Source organism: Macaca fascicularis, chromosome 15 (genome assembly GCF_037993035.2).
Source record: "Macaca fascicularis isolate 582-1 chromosome 15, T2T-MFA8v1.1".
In the NCBI taxonomy this organism is placed as follows: domain Eukaryota; kingdom Metazoa; phylum Chordata; class Mammalia; order Primates; family Cercopithecidae; genus Macaca; species Macaca fascicularis.
This window is the reverse complement of record NC_088389.1, coordinates 3,357,243-3,384,087: the sequence shown is the minus strand read 5'-3', so window position 1 is coordinate 3,384,087 and position 26,845 is coordinate 3,357,243. Positions and strand designations below refer to the sequence as shown.

Below are 26,845 nucleotides of genomic sequence, written 5' to 3'. Positions count from 1 at the left end.
TTCACTGTGTGGCCAGGATGTTGAAGGCAGAGTCCAGGCCCACGCCAGATCCCCAGAGCCAGATCTGTGCACTAACAAGGCATGAGCCACTGCGCCCGGCTATGTCTAAATCCACCATTTTAGCCATTTTTCAGTGCACGACTCAGTGGCACTGAGCACAGTCACCTTGTCGTGCAGCCATCACCCTCGTCTGCAGAACCCTCCATCTTCCCCAACTGAAGCTCCACCCCCACGAAACACTGGATCCTGCACCCACAGCCGGGCCCCTCCATCATACTTCCTGTCTCCGTGATTTTGGTGACAGGGCACCTCACGAAGTGGACCCTTGCAGGAGGGAGTTGTCAGCCTGGCTCCCCTCACGGAGCCTCGTGCCCTTAGGGTGCATCCCTGTTTTAGGGTGCTTCATGTTGCACTTGGCGGATGGACCTTGTTTGCAGGTCGTCATCTTCATGGGTTCTGGGCGGCTGCACCTCTGGGCAGTGGGAAGGGGCACTGCCGTGACCGTGGGGTCTTGCAGGGTCTTTGGGGTTGCCAGAGTGCTTCTCCCCAGGGACCCTGATCCGGCAGAACTCCACCTGCCCAGCTGCAGCCAGGCTGGTCTGAGGGCACCCCAGGGAGGACTCCTTGCCTTTGGGACGGCCTGGCTGAGCCCGGGGCCCACCCCAGCTCTGGTGCTGACTCCCTCAGAGGTGTCCTGAGCTTGACTGGCCAGTGTGCATGCTCTTGCCACTGCTACTGTCACCCTGCCCCCTGAGGGACAGGGCCAAACAGCCCAATCCGTCCCTCCTTGGAGGAGAGCAGAGGAAGCCCCTCGTGGTGGGGGTGGGGCGAGGTGAAGGGACAGGTGGCACCTCAACATGTGGGTGTGGTTGGTAGGAGACCTCAACCCTGGGCTGGGATCCCAGTTCCGGGGCCACCCCTGGGCTGAGGTGCCTAGAAATACGTGCCCTCTCACCAGCTCACAGGCCCCAAGCCCGACCTTGAACCGGGTCGTGTCTGTCCCAGAGCCCCTTCGATGAGAAGTCACTGAGAAGCGCTGGTCTCCCCGAACAGTCCTGGCCGACTGACGAGGGACATGGGACAGCTGGGGAACCAGCGCCCCAGTGGGCAGCCAGAGCTGTGGACATTCCTGGGCTGCTGGAGCCTCCCAGCTGGAGGGGAGGAGGAGCGGGGGATGAAGACACGTGCTCAGAACCTCTGAGGCTGTCCCTCTGTCCCTCTGCCTCCTGACTGTCCTGTGTGACCCTCCCTCCCTCCCTCCTGAGTGCGGCCCACAGCTGGGGGCCACGGCTGCTTCCTTGAGAGGAAGCCTAGTTTTGGCCTCAAGAGGACTCCAGGAAGAGGGGCTGAGGGGGGCGAGGGATGGGCACCATGGAGCTGGCTTCTCAAGGGCTTGGCTTGGAAGGAGGGGGGCACCCTGAAGCTCCTGTGCGAGGGAGAGCTGCCTCCTGGTGCCAGGGCAGGCACCTGGCGCTGGTGCTCAGGGAGCCCCATTTCAGAACCTGCCCGACTACGGGGGCCAGAGGGACACATAGTGACCTCCCTGGGTTGCCTCATCTTACCTGCTAGAGCTGGCAGCCAGCCACACATCTCAGCCTTGGCCCCATCTCAAGGCCCCTGCCCCCAGCTCAGGACGCCCGCTCTGCCCAGCCTGGGTCTTGAGGGTGGGTGGGAATGGTACCTGGCAGAGAGCCAGTTCCTTTGGTGGCTCAGCCTGACTATTTGCTCACTGAGAGGTCTGTGCACCCCACCCAAACTCCTCTCTCTCTGGGCCCCCAAGCCTTCCGCAGCCAGCTGAGCCCTGCCTGCGAGAGAGGCCCTGGAGAGGGTGGGTGGGGACTTATCATTGGGAACCTTCCCACCTCCAGCCCTGCTCAGTACCCTTGGCCCACCCAGATCGCCTCCCTCAGCCTGGTGGGGTCCCAGGCACCAGGTGGACCCCTCCACAGCGGCTCCCCACTCCCTCTGGAAGCCCAACCCTCAGCTCACTTCTGCCGCATTTCCAGTGGGGCTACCTGGAGTTCCCCCAAACCCCACCCCAGGCTTCCTCTACCCGCTCCCAGCTCCAGCCCTCCAGGATGGCCCCAGATCCCCAGGGAGCCCCAAGGGGAGGGTGTGGCCTCAGGCCCTCAACATGAGGGTGGGGATGCAGCCCTCTCCAAGCCTCTCTACCCCTCAACTCTGTTACAGCCCATGGAACCCATGGACACCCCACCACTCAATCTACCTCCTGCCCCTCACCCGTGTGCTCAGACCCACGTGGGGCCCCCAGTGATCAAGAGGTCATGGGAGCCGGGTGCCTGTGGGCGGGCAGATGAGGCTCCATCCTCCCCCCACCCGCCCCACCCCCCTTCCTGCCCCCGGACTCTTCTTCTGGCCTGAGGTGCCCACTGCCAGACATCTTCCAGTCTTTGAGACCAGAGAGAGTCCTGGCCTGAGGGCCACAGTAACCCACGGCAGGGTCAGCCATTCCAGGCGAGCAGCTAGGGGCCCTCTGCCCCTAACCTGCTGGCCCCGCCCTCCTTCCCTTTACCCGTAAAACTCCCCCCGCCCGCACCATGGTTCCTCCCCAAGAGGCCTGTGTCCACCGCCAAACAGAATGTCTGGCCAGCCTACTCCTCACAGGCTGCCTGGTGGGATGGGCACAGGGCAGGGCTGGACATCCCCCAGCCCCTGGGTAACAGCAGAATCAGGCCGGGATGCTCTCACTGGCAGCCCGGGGAGCCTTCCTCTCATCAGAGTGGGGTCTGTCCATCCCACGGGTGCCAGAAGGCACGCGTGACCCAAAGCAGCTCAGGAGTGAGGGAGGTCACAGGGCCCCATCCCAGTCCCTCAGGCTCCCCGCAGGCGCCCTTCCCTCCCCAGACTCTGGGCTCAGCTCCCTCCCGGGCCCCTCCTCCACCCAGGGCTCCTGACCCTTTTGTGCCGAAGTACAAAGGGCCGGGGACAAAGCCGTGGGTCCTGCTGACGCAGCACCCTCCTGTCCAAACTGACAAAGGGGCACCAGGAGGGGGAGGTGCCCTGATGCCTCAGCCGGTTTCTGTGGGGGCTGCAAGGGCGAGGCAGCCACTGGAAGGACGGGGGATGGGGGATACGGGACATGGGATGGGATGGGCAGCAGGTGCCTGGCTCCCCCTCCTCCTTGGAAAACCAGGGCTGGCTGGGCTGGGTGGGCCCCCTCCCAGAGTGGCGGGATTCCTGAGCAGAGCTGGGGCATTCTCCACGACCCTTCCTCCCCTCACCACGCTGCCCAGACCTCAGCAGTCCTGGCTGCTGGGGTGGCCTGGAACCCACCTGGGTGGGGCATTTGGGGTCTTGCAGGTGTGCATCCAAGCTGCCTGTCCTCACCAAGCTCCCCACCAGCCAGGCAGGTGCCTGGACACTCAGCGTCTGCCAAGTCCACCCCGTGCAGGTGAATGAATAGGCCAGGTGGGGCGGGCACGTGCCACTTGTCTAGAGCAGAGTCGGCCTGGAGGAGCGGGGCTGGGTGGCCAGACCAGCCCTGAAAACAAACCCTGCCTTGGAGGACGGCCCCGAGAGCCGGGGGCTCTGCTCCTTCTCCAGGAGGATGACACTGAAAGCCCAGGGCAGGAGGACGGCCCCGAGAGCCGGGGGCTCTGCTCCTTCTCCCGGAGGATGACACTGAGAGCCCAGGGCAGGAGGACGGCCCCGAGAGCCGGCGGCTCTGCTCCTTCTCCCGGAGGATGACACTGAGAGCCCAGGGCAGGAGGACGGCCCTGAGAGCCGGGGGCTCTGCTCCTTCTCCAGGAGGACGGTCCTGAGAGCCGGGGGCTCTGCTCCTTCTCCAGGAGGATGACACTGAAAGCCCAGGGCAGGACGACAGTCCTGAGAGCCGGCGGCTCTGCTCCTTCTCCAGGGAAGTTGAGTCAGACGCACTTACCCTGGCAGCTTGAGGCTGGACTTGGTGGTGGGATGGGGACCGGAACGCTCCGTGTTTCCTGGCCACCACCAGGGAACAGACCCCTTGGGCGTTCCTGGTGGGGACAGGGTGGTGATGTGGCTCCTGTAGGAGGTAATGGCTCAGGGTGACCCCAAGCCACCATCCGCATTGCCACAGGGGCCCTTCCATCCAGGGGGCCCGTGTGGAAACCACATCCATCCATTTAAGACATCAGGGGCTGCCCTGTGCTGGCCCAGAGGATCCTCTTCTGGGAACACGGCCATGAAGCCCTGCCCAATAAACTCACCACTTCCCTCCGGGAGAGCAGGTGCCACGAACCCTGCAAAAGGGGAAGAGAGGCCAGGGAGGGGTGTCCGTGAGGTGATCAGGATGGTCCCCTGGACGAGACCCTCACATGACCGCAGGAAGCGAGGAGCCCACCATGCAGGTGTCCAGAGGAAAGTGCTTCCAGATGTAGGAGGCACCCATCAAGGGCCCGGCAGGACCCCAGGTCTGGGGGACACATGATTGCAAAGCACTCGGCCTGTCCTTGTGGACACGCCAGAGGAGCAAAGGGAAGTGGGGCTGGCCACGCAGCCTGAACCCCAGGACACCAGCCTCAGGGCTGGAGAGAAGGCCAATCCCGTGGGCCCAGCTCTGCCCACCTGCACTTGTCTCTCTGTGCACCTGGGGGCAGACGTGGCCCAGGAGGGGGTGGCAGGGGGGAGGGGGAGGGAAAGAGGGAGCCATGCACCTTTTGGGTGGCAGGTGAGGCAGGGGCTGCCCCACTTCTCAGATGATAAAACCAAGGCCCTGAAAAGCAGATCCCTTCGTCCTGGCAGGTCGCCTGGGGGTCCGGACAGGGCTCCCCTCTAACAGGCACACTGATACCTGCAGACATCCAACTCACCTTGTAAAACACTGGGGAGAGCAAGAGACGGGTCAGGTGGCCTTGAACCCCACAGCCAGATCCCTGCCCTGTTGTGTGGACAGCTGGCCTGGGGACACCGCTAACAGGGGCAGGGGTCCTGAGGCTGCCCCTGGGGGACCACTGGCCACCCCGCCTTCAACAGCCCAACCTTGGCTTCTCTGCGTCTCCCCCAAACCCCACAGGGCCAAGTCAAGTCCAGGAAACTTAGGTTTGAACTGACTTTATTATTTTGTAAATGTGAATTTTACAAAGCGCTTTACAATTAATGATCACATCCTTTTGTTTGCTTGTCATGGATTTCCACTGTCTGAAACGGCTCTGAGCACGCTTGAAGCCCTCTGTTTCCCTGGTCGCTTTTGGATGTTTCAGTTTTAGTTATTGATACAATGTCAGCCATGGCTAAAAAGTAACAGTCTTGACTCTACCGAGTAACAGCACAAAAAGAGAGTGAGGGCTTAGGAAAACAAAACAAAGGCTTCCTCCTTAAAAAAAGACAAAAAAAAAAAAAAAAAAAAAAAAAAAAAAAGCGAAGCATCTTCTGTGGCTGAAATCTAACTCAGTGGTACTGTGAAACCTTCCTTTACAGCACAGGAAAATTTATTTTTTAACAGTCGTGAGTTACAGTACTTTAACCCCTAAACAGACTCTTTAAAACAAACGTCTCCTTTTTAAAAGTCTCTCTTTTCCAAACATTCCGTCCGAAGGATGGATGTTCTACTTGCACCCAGTGCCATCCAAATGTTCAAGTCAAAAATATTTATACATTTTATACTTAGTTCTTTTCTTTTTTTTTTTTTTTTTTTGTCTGCTAAAAATAGTATTGCAAGTTTTGGCTTCTTTTGACATAAAAATCACAATCATGTGTACGATGCTAACAGTGGAAGCGACTGATCGGAATACGAGCAGGTCGTCCAATCTGAATGCTTTCGATTCTGCATAATTTTCCTTTCTTTTTCTTTTTCCAAAGAAACAAAACAAACACACACGAAAAACCTTTGCCATTTGAGAAACATCTTGTACCAAGCCCTAAATGCTCCGGTGGTGACACACACGCACGCACGCGCACACACAGACACAGACGCGCGCGCGCGCGCACACACACACACACTCGCACACGGAGCCGGAGCCGGCTGGCTGACATGACAAATTTATGCGGCAGCAACATTCTGAAACAGTAGTTACAGCTGAGGACAGCTACGAGTTCTCGATTCTGTTTAGGACTCGCTGCTGGCAGAGGGCAGACAGGTTTCTTGGAGTTTGCAGTTGGTTCATGGGCCATACACCTTTTTCCACTTGCTGCCAAGATGTTTCCATACAAATTTCCCTTCTGAGGGGAACCCAGGCAGTACACGGCTGGGTGGGGTGGGGGGACTGGGCCAGTGCTTACAGCTCCAGCTGTCGAATGAGGACAGGCCAGGGTCAGGCACTAGAGTCCCCTCAGAGGGGTCCAGCCCCGAGGGCCGACCAGCCCTCTGTCCCTACCATCCGCCTTCCTCCTGGCAAACACAAATGCCAAAGAATGACTCTTTCTGGAGGAGAAAGGAGGCCAGGCAGCCGGCTCCCACCTTCTAGGAGCCCTGACCCACGGTCGCCAACACCGGGACATCCAGGCGGGTCCTGCTGGCCTCTCGCCCACAGCTTCATCCACATTCAGGGGCAAAGTACAATAACCAAATCCAATGCAAAGTTAAGTGACGACAGAGAACTCGGGTGGGCAGACACAGTGCGGAAAACAAGACAGAATTCAAGTACCGAGGCACCCAGCCAGGCGCGGCCTGCTGGGCTCACAGTATCTGTCACACCTCCGGTCCCTCCTGGACCTCTGCATGCAAACCAGCTGCCTCCTGGGCCCATCCCCTTGGGGAAGAGGAGGGCAGGGCAGGAGAGGCGGCTAGGTATCAGGCCCACCACCTGCCAGGCGGCAGCTCCAACACAGTCCAGTCCCTTCTGTCCTCCTTAAAAGGTGCGGAGATAACGTAGCTCTGTAATAGATTCTATATAGGATATGCGTATTGCTAATAGTCAGGCTTAGGGATAAAGGTGCGGACAGCTCATAAATACTGAGTGGCTCGTCTCTCTCTACAGGGTCTGGATGAGTCAGGGTCACACTCACAGGACAGGACAACCCCGGATTCTGGAATTAGTCATCTTGTAAACAAAGGAGGGAAGGGTCCGGCTTTCTTAATTGGTTTCCTTGGGAAAAATGATCAAAGGATGCTAAGGCACTCTGGAAGGCCCCTCCGAGCCCGGGCCGCCGCCCCCGCCCCACGGTACATTCAGGACGCGGAGGGAGCACGCGGCAGGTCCGCTCAGCAGCCATGCACGTCCGCAGACACTCCCGACTCACGCCCACCGTGGGACACATTAGTGCAAAATGCTCAGCCTGGCCCGCCCGGGGCGCAGGGAGAGCTCAGAACCCATTCACATTAAATTATTATTATTTAAGTTTTGCCTATAGCTCTTGCCTTCCTTACCCAGAACAACAGAACAGACGGCGATTACAAACGAGGAAGGGGCCACGGGACATTGTGCAGGCCTGAGCAGCAGTCAGGCGTCCTCTGTGCAGCCACCGCCTCCGGCAGCGGCCAGCGGCTCCCTCCCTGTCCTGGCCAAGGGTGAGGGGCACCCACTTTGGAGTGGAGGGCGGAGAGAGCCCTTCTGTCAGCAGCCAGGCCCCCAGGGATGGTCAAATTAAAGTGCAAATTTGGGTGTGGGGCAGATGCAGGAAACTCCAGAGGGAACTGAAGTGCAGCTCAACCTCACCTACCCACCCCTGCTTCCTCCCAGCTCCGAGGAAGGTTTGGTCCAGGTTCCCAGTGGGCCCCATGGGGGCTCCAACCCCACCTGGGCCCAAGACAGGGGAGGAAGAGGCAGAGAGAGGCTCCCTCTAGGCTGGGTGGTTCTGAGCTCAGCAGGAGGTCCAGAAGCCTCTGCACCACTGATCCACCTCCGGCCCTAGGAATGCAGGCCTTGGTCTCCCTGGACTTGGGCCCTGAGGAACGGGTGGAGGGGCCGAGGTTAGTGTCCATAGTGTCTGCCCATGGTCCCCCACCTCCTTCTGGAAAGCAATTTATTTTTCTAGAGGGCAGGCACGTGCTGGGCGTGGCTGGAGGAAGCCCAGGGGGCTGAGTGCAGTCTATAGAGGCGGCCCCACGGGAGGTCTCCCAGGGCCTTGCCACAGGGGTGGGCTGTGGGGCAGAAAGGGGTTACCCAGTGGGAATGCGTCTAACCCACACCCTGTAGGTCCCCAAGCCAGGGTGCAGCACAAGGTCCTCCCCTTGCGGGGGCGGCCTCCACTTGATGGGTTGTGGAGGTTGGGGGAGTGGGGTGTGCTGGTCGGCCACCGCTCACCGGCCTGTGTGCACACGGGAGGGGGTGCTGACGGGTACAGCGCTGCACTTGTTTTGCACACGCAGATGGGGAAGCCGAGTTCTGGAGGGACAGAGGTGAGCAATAGACGTTTCAAGTCTTGGGATGGGGGGTTCTTCTGGCCACACTTCAGAAGGACGGCTGCCCCTGGACAAGGGCCCAGGCCCCCAAAACAAAACGGAGAGGCACCTGGGTAGGTGGCCACACCAGCACTTCACATAGGACTTCACATGGTCTGTGACCCCCACTACTTAAAAAATAGTAATTAAGTTTCAAAGGAAGCACTCCAGCCTCAAAACCTACCAGCCCCATCTTCCATGGGCCTTTCCTCCACTGTCTCTGGCCCCCAACATGCATCCCTAACCTTCTGTCCCCTACCAGTGCCCACACCTCCAACTGCCCCAGCCCAGACCTGTCTTGGCCACCTCCTGCCTGCAGCCTCCATCCATGCACACCCCCAAGGCAGATGGGGAGCCCAGTACTGGGAGGACTCACTCTAGCCCTGGCCCAGCCCTGGCCACTGCCTCCTGCCTGAGCGGAGCCCCCCTCCCCGGGTCGGACCCTGAGCTCAGCTTCACACATACTGGTCACCCATCCGGGACCCCCTTTTTCCCCCAGTGGGAGAGGAGTGGTCCCTGGCCCTGGGCGGGGGGCCAGGGGGGTGCACCCTGACTGCCACAGATGACCCGCCCCAAGTCATGGTGGGCCGGGGACAGGTACACCATCCCACCCAAAGTTTTTGCTCTATCGAGTCGGAAAGTTTCCAAACCATACATGAAATAGATCTAAATTACAACAAAACCTAAAAAAAACAAGACAAGCATAATCCCAAAGTGGCTGAGGCGGCAGAGGGCGGCGTGGGCTCCGTCAGCTGTGCACGTCCCACAGTGGGCCCGGGCAGGACAGTGGGAGGCCAGGCGGGGTCAGCGGTGCCCTGGGGGTCAGGGGACCGAGGGGCTGCAGAGCCGAGACGGATTGGGCAGAACAAGGACAGGGTGAGGGGGCAGAATAAAGTACCCTTTTCTCCACCCCCGAGGGGTGAGCCACAGCCATCCCTGCCCCCTCGCCACGCCCCCGCACACGCGCGCACACACACACACACACACTCGTGCACACACCCCACACAGGTGGGAGGCCTGGTGGGCCTGGCCCCGAGTCTCAGAAAGAAGCAAAAACGAGGAGTTAGGGCCCTGGGGCCTGAGCCCTGCCCCATTACCCCAGAGGGGTTCCACGGGTAAGGAAGGAAGGGTCAGTGACGCACACCCCAGCCCTCACCCCACCCCCCGCCACAGGCCACCGCCCCTGCTTCGCCTTCCGGGCAGAAGGAGCAGGAAGGGCAGGGAGGAAGGGGCAGGGCTGGGCACCAGGGGCCTGGCGGCCTCCCGCCCTCCCCGAGAAGGGGGAGGGAAGCTACACGTGGAGACTGACCTTGTGAATATCAAAAGGGAGCTCTGGGAGCTTCCTCACAGGAGGCTGCCAGTGGCCTAATTGTTTACAGTATAATGAATGCATTTGTTTCCTTCATCAATTTTAAATACAAGCAGAATAAAAATCACATTTTTCTCAGGCAACAGTAGCAGTTCAGTAGGTAAGTGGCTTGATCACATTTGTTTGTATTAGTAACGCATGCAAGCAGCTCTAGTACTCGGTCCCTCGCGCAGCCACCCAGCTCCGCTTACAAAGTCCCTGCATAAGTGCCCTCCGGCCTCCGGGCCGCGGCCGCCGGCGTCTGGGGCCTGCTGGGGCTGCCCCCGCCCTGCTCAAAGGGCTGTGGGGGGCTCTGGCCATCGGGGGGCAGTGGCTCAGGGGCGGCCACCTCCTGGATGACCGAGCCGGCCCCATCCACCTCCTCCCCGGCATCGAAGGCCGGGTTGGTGGCGGTGCTCAGGTCAACATTCACAGCGTCAGTTCTCAGAGCCACGATGGTGGCCGCGTCGCTCCGCCGCTCGGCATAGATGCGCTGCTCGAACACCTGTGCCGCGGCGGGCGGGAACTCGGGGTCAAGGGGCACACTGGCGGCCGAGGAGCCCATGACCGTGCGGTACATCTCCACGCCCTCCGGCAGCATGGACTTGATCTTGGGCAGCCAGCGCTTGCGAACGCGGCGGGCGTTGGTGCACATGTCCGCAGCGATCACGTTCATCTCGCTCTCCTTGAAGCTGGGGGCGAAGTTCTGACAGTACACTGTGAGGACGGGGCGGCGTGAGCTCAGCCACCTGCCTGCCGGGAGGGCCCGCCCCTCCCCAAGGCTGCGGAACCATGATGCCCTGGATGAGCCTCCCTGGCTGCTCCTGGGGCTCCCCTGGGCTCAGCCAGAAGACCAGAGGTCACCTTTCTCACTGCGCGGCCTGGGAGGCCTCCCCACCCCATTCCTCTGGAACAGTCTCTGGCCTGGTCAGGCCCAGCAGCCTTGGCTGTCCGCCAGCTGTGAGGCTCAGGCCTGTTTTTAATCTCTCCGGGCTTCCCTAGCCCCACTGGCTAACGGGAACTGGTCAGAGGGTCCCCCTCTCAGAAATAACAAGACCCTCCCCGTCCCCGTCCCAGCCCCAGCCTGGAGGAGGGGAGCGACAGAAGCCGTCACTTCAGCAACCCTCGCCTCCTTTCTCCAGCAGGAGCCCAGGCCAAGGCCGGGCCATTCCTCCCAACGGCATCAAACCCACAGGCAGGCCCCAGGGGCCACGTCCACCTTGGTGCCTCCCAGAATCTTCCCAGAGCCGCGGCTGCCACCCTACGCTTTGGGACTGTAATTCCTGGATGCAAAGGCCCCTTTGCTCTAAAACAGAATTTGCCTCACAGGTTTTTTTTTTTTTTTTTTTTTAAGGAAGAAAACAAGATAATGCTTCTTGGGCTGAGGGCCACAGGAGGCTGTGCTCTTGGCCACCTGGTGTGAGCCGGCAGCAGTCAGCATCTTCCACATCTGGGGTGCGGGCCGGGGGGCGGCGGTCTGCCCCGGAGATGGACCGGGCTCCGCCCCCACACGCCCAAGAGCGGGAGGCAGAAGCCGGCCGAACAGATGGCAAAGGCTCAAAATAACCGCAAAATGTAAATAAGGGGTTTTGTTCAAAAAGGAAAATTAGATCTATTTCACATATTAAAATAGTTTCGCAGCTGAATTCATCACACTTGGAAACCTACCAAGAACGTTAACACCTCGAGACCTGGCTTCTGAGAGCTGCTCTTTTCTCCTGTCTTTCCCTCAATCCGACCACGCTCGGCCCCCGGGGACGGAAGCTGCAGGTGGCCGGGAGCACCCCCGGGGCCCACCCAGTCCTCCTCAGGCTGGGATCCGAACCCAGCCTCAGCCCCAGCCCCCCACCCGGGAGACCCCAGGCTCTTACGTTTCACAGCGTTCAGCACCCGGCTGTCCAGCGGCTTCCGGCTGGGGTCGCTGGTGGATGAGCGGATGCCAGTCCCACAGCTGTTGGCCAGCGTGTTCCTGGTGGAGGGACCAGAAAGGGTGAGGATGACGGAGAGGGGACCTGGAGGCGACCCGCCCGTGCGAATGCCCTGCTGGGAGGCCACTTGGCCTCACCCTTGGCTGGTTTGCATGTGTCCCAGCTCGTGGTCCAGTGGCAGCAGCCAGCCCAGCCACCCTCTAAGGGACAAGACAAAGGAAAAGTGTCTGGGCTGAGAAGATGACCAGGTGACGGGGCTGCAAGGTGACCCAAGCCTTGTCCTCAGGGACTCTGGGGGCATCTGAGGAAGCTGCTGTGTCCTCGGGAAGGGTTCTGTCAGCCCATCAGCACGACAGAGTAAGTGTGGCTCTTTGCTTTTTTTTGTTGTGGGGGTTGCATCCATAAGGCCCTTTGAGAAAGACCATGAAAGACAGCCCCTCGCTCCCCGGGAGCCTCTCCACCGTCCCGGCGCTGACAGGCCGCGGCTGAAGTCAGGAATGCAAGGGGACTTTCAATGCCACAACCCTGGACAATCAGGCAGCTCACAGCTAAAGGAGCCAGAACCCTCCGCAGCTCCACTGTGCCCTCCAGCACCCCTGCCCCGACCTACCTGTCAAAGAAGGTGGCCAGGAGCCTCCGCAGCAAGACCTTGTGCTTCACCCCTGCGCAGAGGTGGCAGTTCATCAGCTGGCCGCGTGTGATGTAGACCCCAGAGCCTGTGGCCGCCACAAAGAAAAAGGGCTCATGGCCTTCCCGGGCCACTAGGGTCCGAAGAGGGGCACAGAGGGGTGAGGGGGAGGGTGGGGAGGAGCTGGAGGCCTCCAGGATTTTTTTGGGAGGAGCAATTTGAGGTCCCACCTGCTGGTCACCAGGAGAGGCCACAGCCAAGGCCAGCCCCGGCACGTCCCAAATCACACATGGAACTAAGCAGGGGGTGGGGAAAGCCACGGAACCCCCCCACCCTCCCCAACGAGCCCCAAACTCCAAGCTCTCCCCGCTATGCTGTGGCCCCCGGGCTCAGCTCCCTCCCTGGGAACATGCTTTGTTGCTGTTTAGAGACGGGATCTTGCTCTGTTGCCCAGGCTGGAGAGCAGTGGTGCAATCACAGCTTACTGTAGCCTCGACCTCCTGGGCTCCAGTGATCCTCCCACCTCAGCCTTTTGAGTAGCTGGGACCACAGGTGCCACTACCATGTCCAGTTAATTTTGATGAAGTCTCCCTATGTTGCCCAGGCTGGTCTTGAACACCTGGCCTCAAGCAATCTTCCCACTTCGGCCTCCCAGAGTGCTGGGATTACAGGAGTGGGGCACGGCACCTGGCCTGTGGGAACACACTCTGAAGGGCTGGCTCTGGCCCTGGGTCTGGGGAAACACTCATGTCTTTGCCTTTCTGCTCCATCCCAGATACCAAAGAGCCTCAAGCAACGATGAGGGAGACGGAATCCCCCGACTGGAGGGTATGGCTGGAGCTTTGCAGGGCCCAGCGCTGACCTCCTCTGAGTATGTGTGAAGGGGGAAACCAGCCGGGGCAGCGGCGTGGCCAGGGAGGTCCACGCTGTGCTATTTACCCTCAGAAACTTGACCACACCTCAGGTGTCCCACTAGGGTCTGGGTGAGCGAGGGCATGAACCAGCAGCAGGACTGACCCCGCTGGGAAGAACGGGGAGGGACTGCTCTCTGGGGACGGCCAATCTCAATGACCACAAGAGGCCATGTCCTGAAGGATACTGATGTCCAGGTGTGCCTGCTTCTAGGAGCCTGTAGTGCCCATGGCCTCCTCCTGGCATGGCCCGTCTCCTGACCCACTGCTCCCACAGGCCCTCCCTGCCAGGGTCTGGGCTGGAGGAACTCTCCTGAGGAGCTCATAAACTTCAAGCCCCACACCCCAAACACAGGCCACAGCTGCTGGAGGCTGGGGTGACAGACTGTCTTCCCAGGACCACACCAATGTGACGCACCAGGGCCCACGTGGGCACCTGTGCCCCAGAGCCCAACCCCAGGGGCCCACCCAGCCCTGGCAGCCCAGCACTGTGCTCCCCATCGAGAATCAGTGCCGGGGCAGGGTGAGGGCTCAGGGCACAGCAAGGTGGGCCCTTACCCCTCCTGGCCAGGGCAGCCCAACACTGCCAGGTGCAGCCCAGGAGGCCGCTCTCCCATGAGGACCGAAGTCCCTGGCAGCTGGAAGGCGAGGCCAGCCCAGGCCACTGGCAACCCTTAGGCGGCGGTGCACACTTGAGGCACTCGTCCTGCTGGGAAGGGAGGACCCTGACGTGCTGCCCAAGGTGTGGCCTTTGGGGGTGGACAGGAACAGGACAGGGCTGGGGCAGAACTGCTCAGGCTGTGGCCAAGGAAAGCGCCTGAGGGCCCCAGCGTGGGGCTTCCCGGAAAACCAGGAAGAAATCCCCAGAAAATGGCCCAATAGTCACCGAAGAAGGTGCCCATGGCACGGGTCAGACTGGCTTCAGCCTGCCTCATCTTCTCCTTGAACGGTTGTAAAAATCTACAAGGAGCTATGACGCCAAAGGAATCCAACACAAAAGGTAAACATTCCTGAGCGAGGCCTGGCCCCCACGGGCTTCTGGACTCAGACGTGTTTGTTCCGCCAGAAGGATCCCGCCTTGACAGCAGCTACCACTCAGAACCCGGCCGTTACCCCCAAAGGCTGCAACTGGACCCTCGGGGGGCGGGAGGGCTGGCAACCATACGTGACATGGTTTTATCTGTGACCCAAATTAAAACACGTTGCGACTGCAGCCCCTGCCAATCAGGAGCGTGACCAGCCCAGGGGATTCAATTAAAATACTAAATTAATTCAATTGAATAACTTCTCTTAATGACACATTCTTCTAAAAGGAAATTACAGGAAATTTAAGATTTTTTTTTTGACTGATTGGTGATGAGTACATTGTTCAGAGCACCGCAAAAAAAGAAATAATAAATGAATGAGTGAGGACATTTGCATACAATAGATGGGTGGGAGGTAGCCTCACCTGCCACCAGCTCCAGCTTTTCTCCGGGGTCCCCCTCCGAGTACAGCTTGGGATGGCAGCGGTATCCGATCTGGCTGATGAGGCTGGCAGGCAGGGCCACGAGGTCGCGGCGGATGAGGACGCAGGAGCGGCTCTCCAGCGGCACTGGCTCAGGCTTCTCTTGCACTGCGGGCCCAGAACAACCTGGTCAGGTGGGCATCTGGGAGGCTGGGCTGCTCTGTGCCTGCCCGCTTGCCCTCCATGCTCCCTGGGGCCTGGGTTAGACCCACTCTGCCTCCCTGGGCCCAGGTGAGGCCACTCTGTGCCGCTCTCCTGCTGGCCTGGGTCAGACTGGCTTTAGCCTGCCCCATCCCTACACTTGGTGCCCTCTTGCCCACCTGGCCTTGCCCTCACAGTGAAGCCCCTGTGAACGAGTGAGCAGAAGATGTGAGGCAAGGGATGCCCGCCCAGGCCCAGGGAATGAGCTGCTGAGGGCTGGCTCCTGGGAGGGTGCTATGCAGAGCCTGCTGGCCAGGCAGGAGTGACAGCTCAGTGCTCAGGGCCCCAAGGGAGCGTACAGCATGAGACAGGATGGAGGATGGAGGATGGAGGATGGCTTGGCGGGGCCAGCAGGGCAGCCACCTCTGGGGCCATAAAAACTGCCGGGTGGAGGAGAGGCGGGTAGCTGGACAAGGGTGACAGGTACTGTGGCCCCCAACTCTTCTCCCAGCAGCTCCCAGCAAGGGGCAGTGGGCCACGGCCACCTGACTCATAGGCAAGGACATGGGGACTCAGTGCATCCAAGAACACGGCCTGGGACCGCGCTGGCCTGACGAGGAGCAGCTCCATAAACACCTGCCAACAGCCAGGCCAGCAGATGCGCCAACACCAGGGGCAGCCCTCCTGCTGTCTGGGACTGTTCCTGACAAACCACTGCTGGGGCAGACAATGGCCAGGGACCCTGCACCCTCGGGACCTGCAGCTGCGCAGCGTGACCCGGATGGCACCATGCATCACAGATGGGCCCCTCGGAGGCTCTTGGGCCACACAGCCCATGGTGCCACCCCGGGGTCCTCGGGCGGGACTCTCTGCTGTCAGGATCACAGAGCCCCTCTAGAGTGTTCACGGAGGGCCAGGGCCGAGACCCCTCATCTGACAACCACGTGCTGGACACCCAGCATGCACCAGGCACGTGGGGCCGAGGAAACACAGCTCTGGCCCCAGATCCTGCCCAGCAATGCCTGGGGCTCCATTTTCCCCACGGGTCCCCACTTCCCTGTTGTCCCCTCCCACCGGCTACCCTGAGTCCCAGGAAGCCTCACAGGGCCCACCCTCACACAGGGGTCCTCACAAGCCCAGCAGGGTTCCAGAGTGAAGATCAGCTCCCCTGAGCAGACCCCCAGTACTCAAATGCCACCGTGGGCACCAGTCTGGCACTCCTCACACCCCAGCCTGGCAGGCTGCCCGCACAGCCACCCTGCCCAGGTGAGGGCAGAGCGCCGCCTCCCTCATTCCTGTGTCCCAGCACCAAAGACAAGGCCCTGAGAGGGCCACCTCCCCAGTCTGCTGCCTTCACTAGGGAATCCCACTGCCCTGGGCTCCTGCACACCCCACCAAGCTGCAAGGCCTGCAGGGATGGCCCCACGGCACAGCCTCCACCTGCCCGATTGCACGAGGGCAGCCTGCAGGTGGGAAAGGCCCTCAGGCCACCCAGGGCTGGACCTTGCTTGCCAAGGGCAGAGCACGGTCCCCTCGGCAGCCTCAGTGAGATGGGAAGTCCCCCGGTGGGGGGCGGGGGGGGTAGCTTGCAGGACCTGCTGGTCTCAGGTGTGCAGAGGGAGGGGCGGGGTGGAACCTGTGTGTCCAGCAGGCTCGGGGCAGGCAGCTCCATGCAGAGTCCACCAGCAGCTGCACCAGGATGCTCAGAGGCAGGTGCGCCTGGCCATGCTGTCCCTGTTCCCCGTCTCTCCAAACCACTACCTTCACTTTGGAGAGTCACAGAAAAACACTGCAGGAGTGGCTGAGCCTCGGGGTGTGGGGGCTGCCAAGGGGGCTGCCGGGGAGCAGCCTCAGGAGGACAGGAGGCAGGGAGGGTCCCGGAGTCAGCTGGAGTCACCTTTGCACCCAGCGCCTGTCAGGGAGGGTCAGGCCACCCAGCCCTGAGGGGCTGAAACCTTGGTTACTGAGGACCCCACGTCCCAATTCTACAGTGGGCGCCCCACTGAAGACAGTGGGTTCCACTCCTGAGAACCACGCGGGGTCTGAAATCACCCACCCTGGAGTCACCCCGACACTCCCTCCCCAGGGAACCACTCGCCCAGGATGAGCGCGGTGCACACTGCACCTGTCAGTCCCAGGGAGGAGAGGGAGCCTCCCAAGACCCAGGGACACCCGAGCGGAGGCCGCGGCAGAACAGAGGCCAGAAAGAGGGCCTCGAAGGTGGGTGCCAGCCCCTGCTCGGCCGCTGCAGAGATCAGGTAGCATTTCCCGGGGGTGGCAGAGCACCGCAGGATAAGCCCAGAATTACCCGGGTGCTCAGGGAACACAGCAAAACAACCCGGGTGGTATTTTAAAACATAATTACGCACCCCCACCCCCGGTGCAGCCCGCTGTGATTACACACGCAGAGGAGCAGCGTGGTGCGTGGCATTTACATAAAGAGTTCACCAACAGAAATAATTCCCCATCCACAACCACCTCATCTCGAGATGTTTTTCTAAACAGCAGAAGTGGTTTGTGCTCGGCACGCCCGCCCCTCCCCAGCCCCTGCCCGACTCCCCAAGAGCCAGAGACTGTCAGCATCAGAACGGCCAAAAAAACCTCTTCTATTTCTGCCTTGCCGTGCACTGGATGCTGCTGCTGGCTAAAAATACCCCGCACCGAGCGAAGCTCAACTGCAAAGGTGCTTCAAATGTCTTCACGTAGCCTCCACTTTCCCGACCCCCAACTCACCCTCCGCAGGAACTGAGCTTCAAGGTCCAAGTTACAACTGGGCTTTAAAAGAGAACCCATAGAGAGACCTGTTCACGGCAGAGACAGGACGGCTCATCCCTGGTGGCCCCCGGGTGGGCCATGCAGAGGCCCCATGAGTCAGGGTCAGAGCTGGGTTCCCAGAGTGGCGGGAGGCCCCTTGATGGGCTTGTGAGCAGGGAAGAGGCCCCTGCCAGTCACACCGAGGTCCCTCCTGAGCCTGGGTCTTGGGTACTGGGGGATCCATGGCCTCCTGTCACCCCAGGACTGGCCGCCGTAGCAGAACTGCCGCCTTCACCCTCGACAGCCCTGTGAAGAAACTCAGGTGCCAGGACGGTGCCCTCCAAACCTCTCGGTGACATCTGGGAACAGCTGGGAAGAGCAACAAGCCAACTGCATGGAGATGAGCAACAGCTCCCCCCGCACGGAAGGTGTGCCAGGGTCACAACGGGAGGGCTCGGAGCAGCAGCCTCCCGGGCAGCAGGGCCCAGCTACTGAGGGTGGGCAGGTGGGCAGCCTCCCTGGACCACACAGGGCGAAGTAAACACAACGACAAATGCAGCCCAGGACGCGGGGTTGGGGCCTTCAGGGACCGAGAAGGAGCCCCCACTGTGCCTTCCAGGTCCTGCTGCTCCCAGCTGGGCGACACCAGGGGAGCCTGGGACAGGGTGGCTGAGCCTGGAGGACACCAGACTCAGGAAGCGGCCAGACACAGAGGGACACACCCCGGGGCTCCACTCGCAGGCAGCCCCCAGAGTTGTCAGGTCCACGGAAGCGGGAAAGAGGGTGGGTGCGGGGCTGGGTGGGGGAACGGGGAGGGACCATTTCATGGGGACAAGAGGTTCATCTGGGGAAGATGGGAGTTCTGGAGCCGACGGCAGTGATGCTCACACAACAGTGGGAACGCGCTTAGCACCACCGAACCGCGCACGTAAAAAATCACTGCAATGGCCCATCTTATGTCCGCTTTACCACGATAACAACGCTCAGAAAGAACGAACGAACGTTGGAAGGAGGGGGCCGTGCAGGTCTGGAGGGAAATCGGGTGTCATTGGCCTTGCCGTAACTTTTCTCAACTCCCTGGGGGACACTGACTGGGTTCTGAGGAGCCTCACATCCTCCCCAGGCAAAATACCCCGAGACCCTGTCCACGGGCCAACGCCACGGCAGGACGCCCCAGATGGCGAGCCCTGTTCCCAACCCCAAAGCAGTGTGTCACTGGGGATTCGCCCAGGTGACACCATCAGAGACCGCACAGGCAGCCCCACCAGGGGAGTCCGTGCAGATGTGGGTGGCAGTCGGTGGGTGGCAGGGCCGCCTGGTGGAGCCCAGCAGAGCCTTGGCGGGGGTAGGAGGGAGATGGGGAGACCTACTCCCTAAAAGTATATGCCATTTGTTAGGCCAGGCATGGTGGCTCACGCCTGCAATCCCAGCACTTTGGCGGCTGGGTGCAGTGGTTCGCGCCTGTAATCCCGGAACTTTGGGAAGCCGAGGTGGGAGGGATCACGAGGTCAGGAGATCAACACCATCCTGGCTAACGCGGTGAAACTCCGTGTCTACTAAAAAAACACAAAAAATTAGCCGGGCGTGGTGGCGGGCGCCTGTAGTCCCAGCTACTGGGGAGGCTGAGGCAGGAGAATGGCGTGAACCCGGGAGGCGGAGCTTGCAGTGAGCCGAGATCGCACCACTGCACTCCAGCCTGGGCGACAGAGCGAGACTCCGTATCAAAAAAACAAAACAAAACAAAACAAAAACAAAAAAAAGTATATGCCATTTGTTAAAATGCAGAACAAGAAAATGAACCCCTAGTCCTTGACGATATAGAAACATACAACTTAAATGCAAACAGACAGAAGCAGTGCTGAATCACACTGATTTTAAGACTTCCTGTAAAGCTACAGTCATTAAGCCTGTGTGGTTCAGGAAAGTGGACAGACAGGTCAATGGCACAGAATAGGAGACCCACAAACAGACCCACGCGGCCACGCTCGACTGGCTTTTGGCAAAGGTGCACCAGCCGTTCAACGGAGGAGGCAGCGGCCTTCACAAACGGGGCTTGAGCAACGGGTCGTCCGCACACACGCACGGCACCCAAACCACCCTCCGTCTCAGCCTCGCACCCGACACGAAAACTGCAGAAGGTCTTCATGATTTTAGGTTAAGCTTAAAGCCTCAGACAGGACCCCGAAGCATCATCCACAGTGGAAATGATTGACGAGCTAGAATTCACCAAAATGAGAAACTTCTGATCTCTGAATGAAGATAAAAAGACAAGGACTTGTATCTAAAAAATATAAAGAAATGTCAATACTCAACAGTTAAAAACAAACAATCCAGTTTCAAGAATGGGCAAACTGCCGGGCGCGGTGGCTCAAGCCTGTAATCCCAGCACTTTGGGAGGCCGAGACGGGTGGATCACGAGGTCAGGAGATCGAGAGACCATCCCGGCTAACACGGTGAAACCCCGTCTCTACTAAAAAATACAAAAAAACTAGCCGGGCGAGGTGGCGGGCGCCTGTAGTCCCAGCTACTCGGGAGGCTGAGGCAGGAGAATGGCGTGAACCCGGGAGGCGGAGCTTGCAGTGAGCTGAGATCCGGCCACTGCACTCCAGCCTGGGCGACAGAGCAAGACTCCGTCTCAAAAAAAAAAAAAAAAAAAAAAAAAAAGAATGGGCAAACTATTTGAACAGACTCTTCCCCAGGGGACTCACAGATGGAAATTAGCACATGAAAAGACGCTCAGCATCCTTAGCCACTAGAGAAATGCAAATCAAGCCACGATGTGGTCCCACCTCCCAGCGCAGCAAAACGTAAAAAGACCAGCACTGCTAAGTGCTGGCAAGGATGCGGGGCAGCCGGGACGTCCTGACCTCACTGGGGAGAATGCAAAGTGGCACGGCCACTCTGGAAAACTGCTTGGTGGCTTATCAAGTTCATTTTTTTTTTTTTTTTTTTTTTTTTGAGACGGAGTCTCGCTCTGTCGCCCAGGCTGGAGTGCAGTGGCGCGATCTCGGCTCACTGCAAGCTCCGCCTCCTGGGTTTACGCCATTCTCCTGCCTCAGCCTCCTGAGTAGCTGGGACTACAGGCGCCCGCCACCGCGCCCGGCTAATTTTTTGTATTTTTAGTAGAGACGGGGTTTCACCGTGGTCTCGATCTCCTGACCTTGTGATCCGCCCGCCTCGGCCTCCCAAAGTGCTGGGATTACAGGCGTGAGCCACCGCGCCCGGCCCGGCTTATCAAGTTCAACATACACTTATGACACGGCAATTATACTTCTAGGTATATGCCCAAGAAAAATGGGAATTTATCTCCAAAGACAGCCTGCACAGGAACGCTTATCCCATCTCTATTCTTGAATGCCCCAGGCTAGACACAGCCTGGATGTCCTGCAACGGGCACGCAGACCAAGGCACTGTGAACCATCCACATGACGCATTACTGCTTGGCTGTGAAAAGGAATAAATGATTGGCACACAACCTGGATGGCTCTCCAATCGTGCTGTTACACAGAAACGTCAAACGGTTACATACTGGTGATCCCATTTGCATGACATTTTCCAGGGGACAAAATCTGAGGGACAGGAACAGATTGGTGGTCACCAGGTGTTGGGGTGTGGACAAGCCTGAAGGGTAGCATGGAGGGGTTTGGCGAGGGAGCCACTGTGAATCCGGAAAGGTCAGGCTACACACCTGTCCCCAGAGGCGCAGCCTGCACAACTCCAGGCTGCCTCTGCTCACACATCTGGAGGCTGACCTGGCACATGCCCTGCACTACCTCTGCAGCTGCTGGTTCGGCACAGACCAGCTCTGGCAACACTGGTGAACCTGGTGGCACTGGCGCAGAACAGGCGCACAGGGACCCGGGTGGAAATGGTGAGGGGCAATGTGGGGGCACCACAGACGGGTGACCAGGCCCGGGCGATTTGGTAACGGGTGCTCCACATGCAGTGGGTCCCGGGGAGATGACCCCACTCTCCATGTGGGGCTGTGTCCCACCCCCGAAAACACACAGGTGTGGACTCAACACCCTCCTGCCCGATGCCCAGCCAGGCCGGGACCACAACGTGCTTCCCAGCTCCCCGCCCAGGTGCCTCCTGATGGCCAGAGCCCAGGGCTGGCCGTGGGACCATGTGCTGCAGACGTGGCATTGAGTGTGGTCACTGCAGCTCGGGGAGACCTGCCCTCCCTGCTGGTGCCCTTTCCACCCAGCTTTGGGGGTGGGTCCGTGGTCCCAGCTGGCTGCCTCCTGGCCAGCGAGCCTGTTCTGGGCCCAGTGCTTCTGGCAGTGAGGGGAGCTCACCCTGCTGGTCAGTGTCCCCAGGGTCTGGCACACAGCATGCGCTTAACACACAGGCCCCATCAACTACCAGTGCTGCCTGGTGCGGTGCCTCTGTCATCCTCCAGAAAGACCGGAAATGACTTCAACACGGTACTTGGTGGAAACACAGAGGCCACAGTTATAAGGTACACCATTCTCTCATGTGCCACAGGGCAAAGGTACCACCAATTTAACCACATCATGCCATAACTGGGAAGGCAAAACCATCACCAGTTACCACGCAATGCCACACCACACCATGCCTGTGAGAAACAGCCCGTTTCGTGGATGCTGAGACATGGGGAAGTGCAGAAAATCCAGCCGGGAACGCCAGGAGGAAGAAAAATGAAGGCGGAGAGGGACGTTCACGTCAGGACGGAGGGAGGGAGGGAGGACCTGTGCCCACATCCGGCCTCTCTGGGTCTCCTGGGAACCCAGATAGAAAGGGGCTCGCTTGGCTGGGCAGGGTGGCTCACACCTGTAATCCCAGCACTTTGGGAGGGTGGATCATCTGAGGTCGGGAGTTCGAGACCAGCCTGACCAACATGGAGAAACCCCATCTCTACTAAAAATACAAAATTAGCTGGGCGTGGTGGCGCATGCCTGTAATCCCAGGTACTCAGGAAGGCTGAGGCAGGAGAATCGCTTGAACCCAGGAGGTGGAGGTTGCAGTGAGCCAAGATTGAGCCACTGCACTCCAGCCTGGGCAACAAGAGCGAATAACTCAGTCTAAAAAAAAAAAAAAAAAAAAAAAAAAAAAAAAGGGGGCTCGTTGGTCTCTCAAGTCCCCGTGACCAGCTCATGGTGCAGCTGCAGGGAAGACGTGGGGACCAGTAAGAGGTGGAGTCCTCACTGGCACCGCCAGGGGCTTGCACCTGACGTGAGGGGCCGACACAGTCCTGCAGCCAGGGATCCTCCCGAGTGACTGAGGCCCTCTGGGCTTCTCCGTGACCAGCTCAACAATCCCATTAAACCTGGCCCCTACCCTGCCCCACCTATACCCCTGGCCAGTGCCCTCCCTAGAGCTGGGGCTCCCTCCAGGCCTGGCAGGTGCTGCCATTTTATCTCCTGCAAATCCCAGCACCCACTCCTGATAGCACCAAGCCTGGTCCTGGAGACTCGAGAAGTCCCCAAGTGGTCCAAGCCTCCGACAGGGATCCCAGCGAAGATTTTTACTGCTGATCTGATGGCATCACTCTCCGGCTCTACCGCCATCCACGAATTTCTCAGACTTGCCCAAGGACGCCCTCGAGACAGCAGGCGGCCCGCCCTGCCTTTGCAAGAGCTTGTCCAGCCACGGGCACGGGTTGAACCAATCCCACCTACCACAGCACATGGCGCGGGTCACTGTGAAGACACTAGCAGGGTCCGTGTGTGCTGAGAATGACGACCAGGACACTAAGGACACACGAAGGGCAATGCATGGGACGGCACCCACACCACACAAGTATGTACCCAACGCCACACGCAGGTGCATGCCCCCAACCCCACAAATGCACAGCCCCCGACACACGTGCACATGCATCACACATGGAGGAAGCGCCCAGGATGTGTGCCAGCTGTGCGTTCCTCCGGGAGACAGTGTGTGTGTGAAGACAGACTGGGTGTGTGAGGACAGTGTGCGTGTGAGAGGACAGAGTGTGTGTGTGAGAGGACAGTGTGTGTGAGGACAGAGTGTATGTGGCGACAGAGTGTGTGTGACGATAGTGTGTGTGTGTGGGGACAGTGTATGAGGATAGAGTGTGTGTCTGTGTGTGTGTGGGGACAGAGTGCATGTGAGGACAGAGTGTGTGTGAGGACAGAATGTGTGTGGGGACAGTGTGTGTGTGACGATAGTGTGTGTGTGGGGACAGTGTATGAGGACAGAGTGTGTGTGGGGACAGTGTGTGTGTGAGGACAGAGTGCGTGTGTGTGGGGACAGAGTGTGTGTGACGATAGCGTGTGTGTGGGGACAGTGTGTGAGGACAGAGTGTGTGTGGGGACAGTGTGTGAGGACAGAGTGTGTGTGGGGACAGTGTGTGTGTGGGGACAGAGTGTGTGTGGGGACAGTGTATAAGGACAGAGTGTGTGTGTGGGGACAGTGTGTGTGTGAGGACAGAGTGCGTGTGTGTGGGGACAGAGTGTGTGTGACGATAGCGTGTGTGTGGGGACAGTGTGTGAGGACAGAGTGTGTGTGGGGACAGTGTGTGTGTGGGGACAGAGTGTGTGTGTGTGGGGACAGAGTATGTGTGAAGACTGTGTGTGAGGACAGAGTGTGTGTGGGGACAGTGTGTGAGGACAGAGTGTGTGTGGGGACAGTGTGTGTGTGTGGGGACAGAGTGTGTGTGGGGACAGTGTATAAGGACAGAGTGTGTGTGGGGACAGTGTGTGTGTGAGGACAGAGTGTGTGTGTGTGGGGACAGAGTGTGTGTGTGTGGGGACAGAGTGTGTGTGACGATAGCGTGTGTGTGGGGACAGTGTGTGAGGACAGAGTGTGTGTGGGGACAGTGTATAAGGACAGAGTGTGTGTGGGGACAGTGTGTGTGTGAGGACAGAGTGTGTGTGTGTGGGGACAGAGTGTGTGTGTGTGGGGACAGAGTGTGTGTGACGATAGCGTGTGTGTGGGGACAGTGTGTGAGGACAGAGTGTGTGTGGGGACAGTGTGTGAGGACAGAGTGTGTGTGGGGACAGTGTGTGTGTGTGGGGACAGAGTGTGTGTGGGGACAGTGTATAAGGACAGAGTGTGTGTGGGGACAGTGTGTGTGTGGGGACAGAGTGTGTGTGTGTGTGTGGGGACAGAGTATGTGTGAAGACTGTGTGTGGGGACAGAGTGTGTGTGGGGGGACAGTGTGTGAGGACAGTGTGTGTGTGTGAGGACAGAGTGTGTGTGTGTGGGGACAGAGTGTGTGTGTGGGGACAGTGTGTGTGTGTGGGGACAGTGTGTGAGGACAGTGTATGTGTGGGGACAGTGTATGAGGACAGTGTGTGTGGGGACAGAGTGTGTGTGAAGACTGTGTGTGGGGACAGAGTGTGTGTGTGAGGGGACAGTGTGTGTGGGGACAGTGTGTGTGTGAAGACTGTGTGTGAGGACAGAGTGTGTGTGTGAGGACAGAGTGTGTGTGAGGACAGTGTGGGGACAGTGTGTGTGGGGACAGAGTGTGTGTGAAGACTGTGGGGACACAGTGTGTGTGGGGGGACAGTGTGTGAGGACAGAGTGTGTGTGAGGACAGAGTGTGTGTGAGGACAGAGTGTGTGTGAGGACACAGTGTGTGGGGACAGTGTGTGTGTGGGGACAGAGTGTGTGTGTGGGGATAGTGTGTGTGTGGGGACAGAGTGTGTGTGTGAGGACAGTGTGAGGACAGAGTGTGTGTGTGGGGACAGTAAGTGTGTGGGGACAGAGTGTGTGTGAGGACAGTGTAAGGACAGAGTGTGTGAGGACAGTGTGTGTGTGGGGACAGTGTGTGTGTGGGGACAGTGTGTGTGTGGGGACAGTGTGTGTGAGGACAGTGTAAGGACAGAGTGTGTAAGGACAGAGTGTGTGAGGACAGTGTGTGTGTGGGGACAGTGTGTGTGAGGACAGTGTAAGGACAGTGTGTGTGAGGACAGAGTATGTGTGTGTGAGGACAGTGTGAGGACAGTGTGTGTGTGGGGACAGTGTGTGTGTGAGGACAGAGTGTGTGTGTGGGGACAGTGTGTGGGGACAGAGTGTGTGTGTGAGGACAGTGTGTGTGTGGGGACAGTGTGTGTGTGAGGACAGAGTGTGTGTGTGGGGACAGTGTGTGGGGACAGAGTGTGTGTGTGAGGACAGTGTGTGTGTGGGGACAGTGTGTGTGTGAGAACAGTGTGAGGACAGAGTGTGTGTGTGAGGACAGAGTGTGTGTGTGGGGACAGTATGTGTGTGAGGACAGTGTGTGTGTGTGGGGACAGAGTGTGTGTGAGGACAGTGTGTGTGTGGGGACAGTGTGTGTGTATGCAAGGACCAGCAGGGGAGAACGGCTTTCACTCTATGACCTTTTCCTAGTCTTTAAGACAGTGAACACACATTAGCTATGCAAAAATAAATATATTTAACTTTTAAAATGCCCCAGAGATTCCCATTGTGGATATGAGGGAGCAACTAATATTAGACTAACTCCCTCATCAAAAACAACTATCAAAATTATCAAAAAAAACAACGATAACCCTGAGGGGCTGAGATTCTGAGAACAGGGACCTACCGGCCATGGGGTGGAGCGGATGGAGTCGGCAGCCGTTGATGGAGCCGGGAGCCTTGGGGGCCCGGATCCTGAGAGTCGGCCTCAGGCTGCGATTTCAAAACTGTCCCTTGGATATTTGCTGACTACTAAGTAGCCATGTGTGCAGGCAGAGATGGAGCAAAAACAACTGCCAAGAAATGAAAAAAAACAAGGAAATCTAGAGTTTGGCATCTTGTGTATCGGAGAGAGGAAAATGGATTGATTTCAAGGCCAGCCAAGAGGAGGGGTTCTGGGGAACACCAGGCTTTCAGCTGAGGCCCGGGAAGGGCTACAGGCTACGGTGTGGCAAACCAGAAGCACCCCCGCCTTGGAGAATGTGGGCACAGGAGCTGCTGGATGGCACAGATCTCCCCTCACTGCAGACCTTCAGGCAACAGTCCCCAGACCCCTCTTGGAGTAGCACTGCTTAGGGCTTCTCATGCGTTTTCACACACTGTCCGGCCGTCCATGAGAAAGGGCCAGGACAGTGGCTCACACCTGTAATCCCAGCACTTTGGGAGGCTGAGGCAGGCGGATCACGAGGTCAGGAGATAGAGACCATCCTGGCCAACACGGTGAAACCCCATCTCTACTAAAAATACAAACACATTAGCCGGGCGTGGTGGTGGGCGCCTGTAGTCCCAGCTTCTTGGGAGGCTGAGGCAGGAGAATGGCGTGAATCCGGGAGGCAGAGCTTGCAGTGAGCCGAGATCGTGCCACTGCACTCCAGCCTGGGCGACAGAGCAAGACTCCATCTCAAAAAAATACATAAATAAAA

General features: G+C 59.0%; 1 protein-coding gene across 11 annotated transcripts in view; it reads right to left on the bottom strand.

Moving 5' to 3' along the window:
• Positions 1-26,845, bottom strand: part of NACC2 (NACC family member 2) — a 111,770-nt gene that overhangs the window by 5,887 nt on the left and 79,038 nt on the right. For 9 of the 11 annotated variants that reach the window (XM_045374191.2, XM_065529841.1, XM_045374194.3 and 6 more), the window contains 4 exons: positions 14,586-14,750; positions 12,207-12,312; positions 11,540-11,637; positions 5,037-10,385 (listed from right to left, as the gene is read on the bottom strand). In XM_045374191.2, coding sequence (XP_045230126.2) covers positions 9,877-10,385; positions 11,540-11,637; positions 12,207-12,312; positions 14,586-14,750 — 878 coding nt within the window. In that variant the 3' untranslated portion in view covers positions 5,037-9,876. Of the gene's footprint in view, positions 1-3,901; positions 4,025-4,208; positions 4,242-5,036; positions 10,386-11,539; positions 11,638-12,206; positions 12,313-14,585; positions 14,751-26,845 lie in introns of those variants that run through there. The other 2 variants (XM_065529840.2, XM_074016019.1) reach the window with 1 other exon arrangement.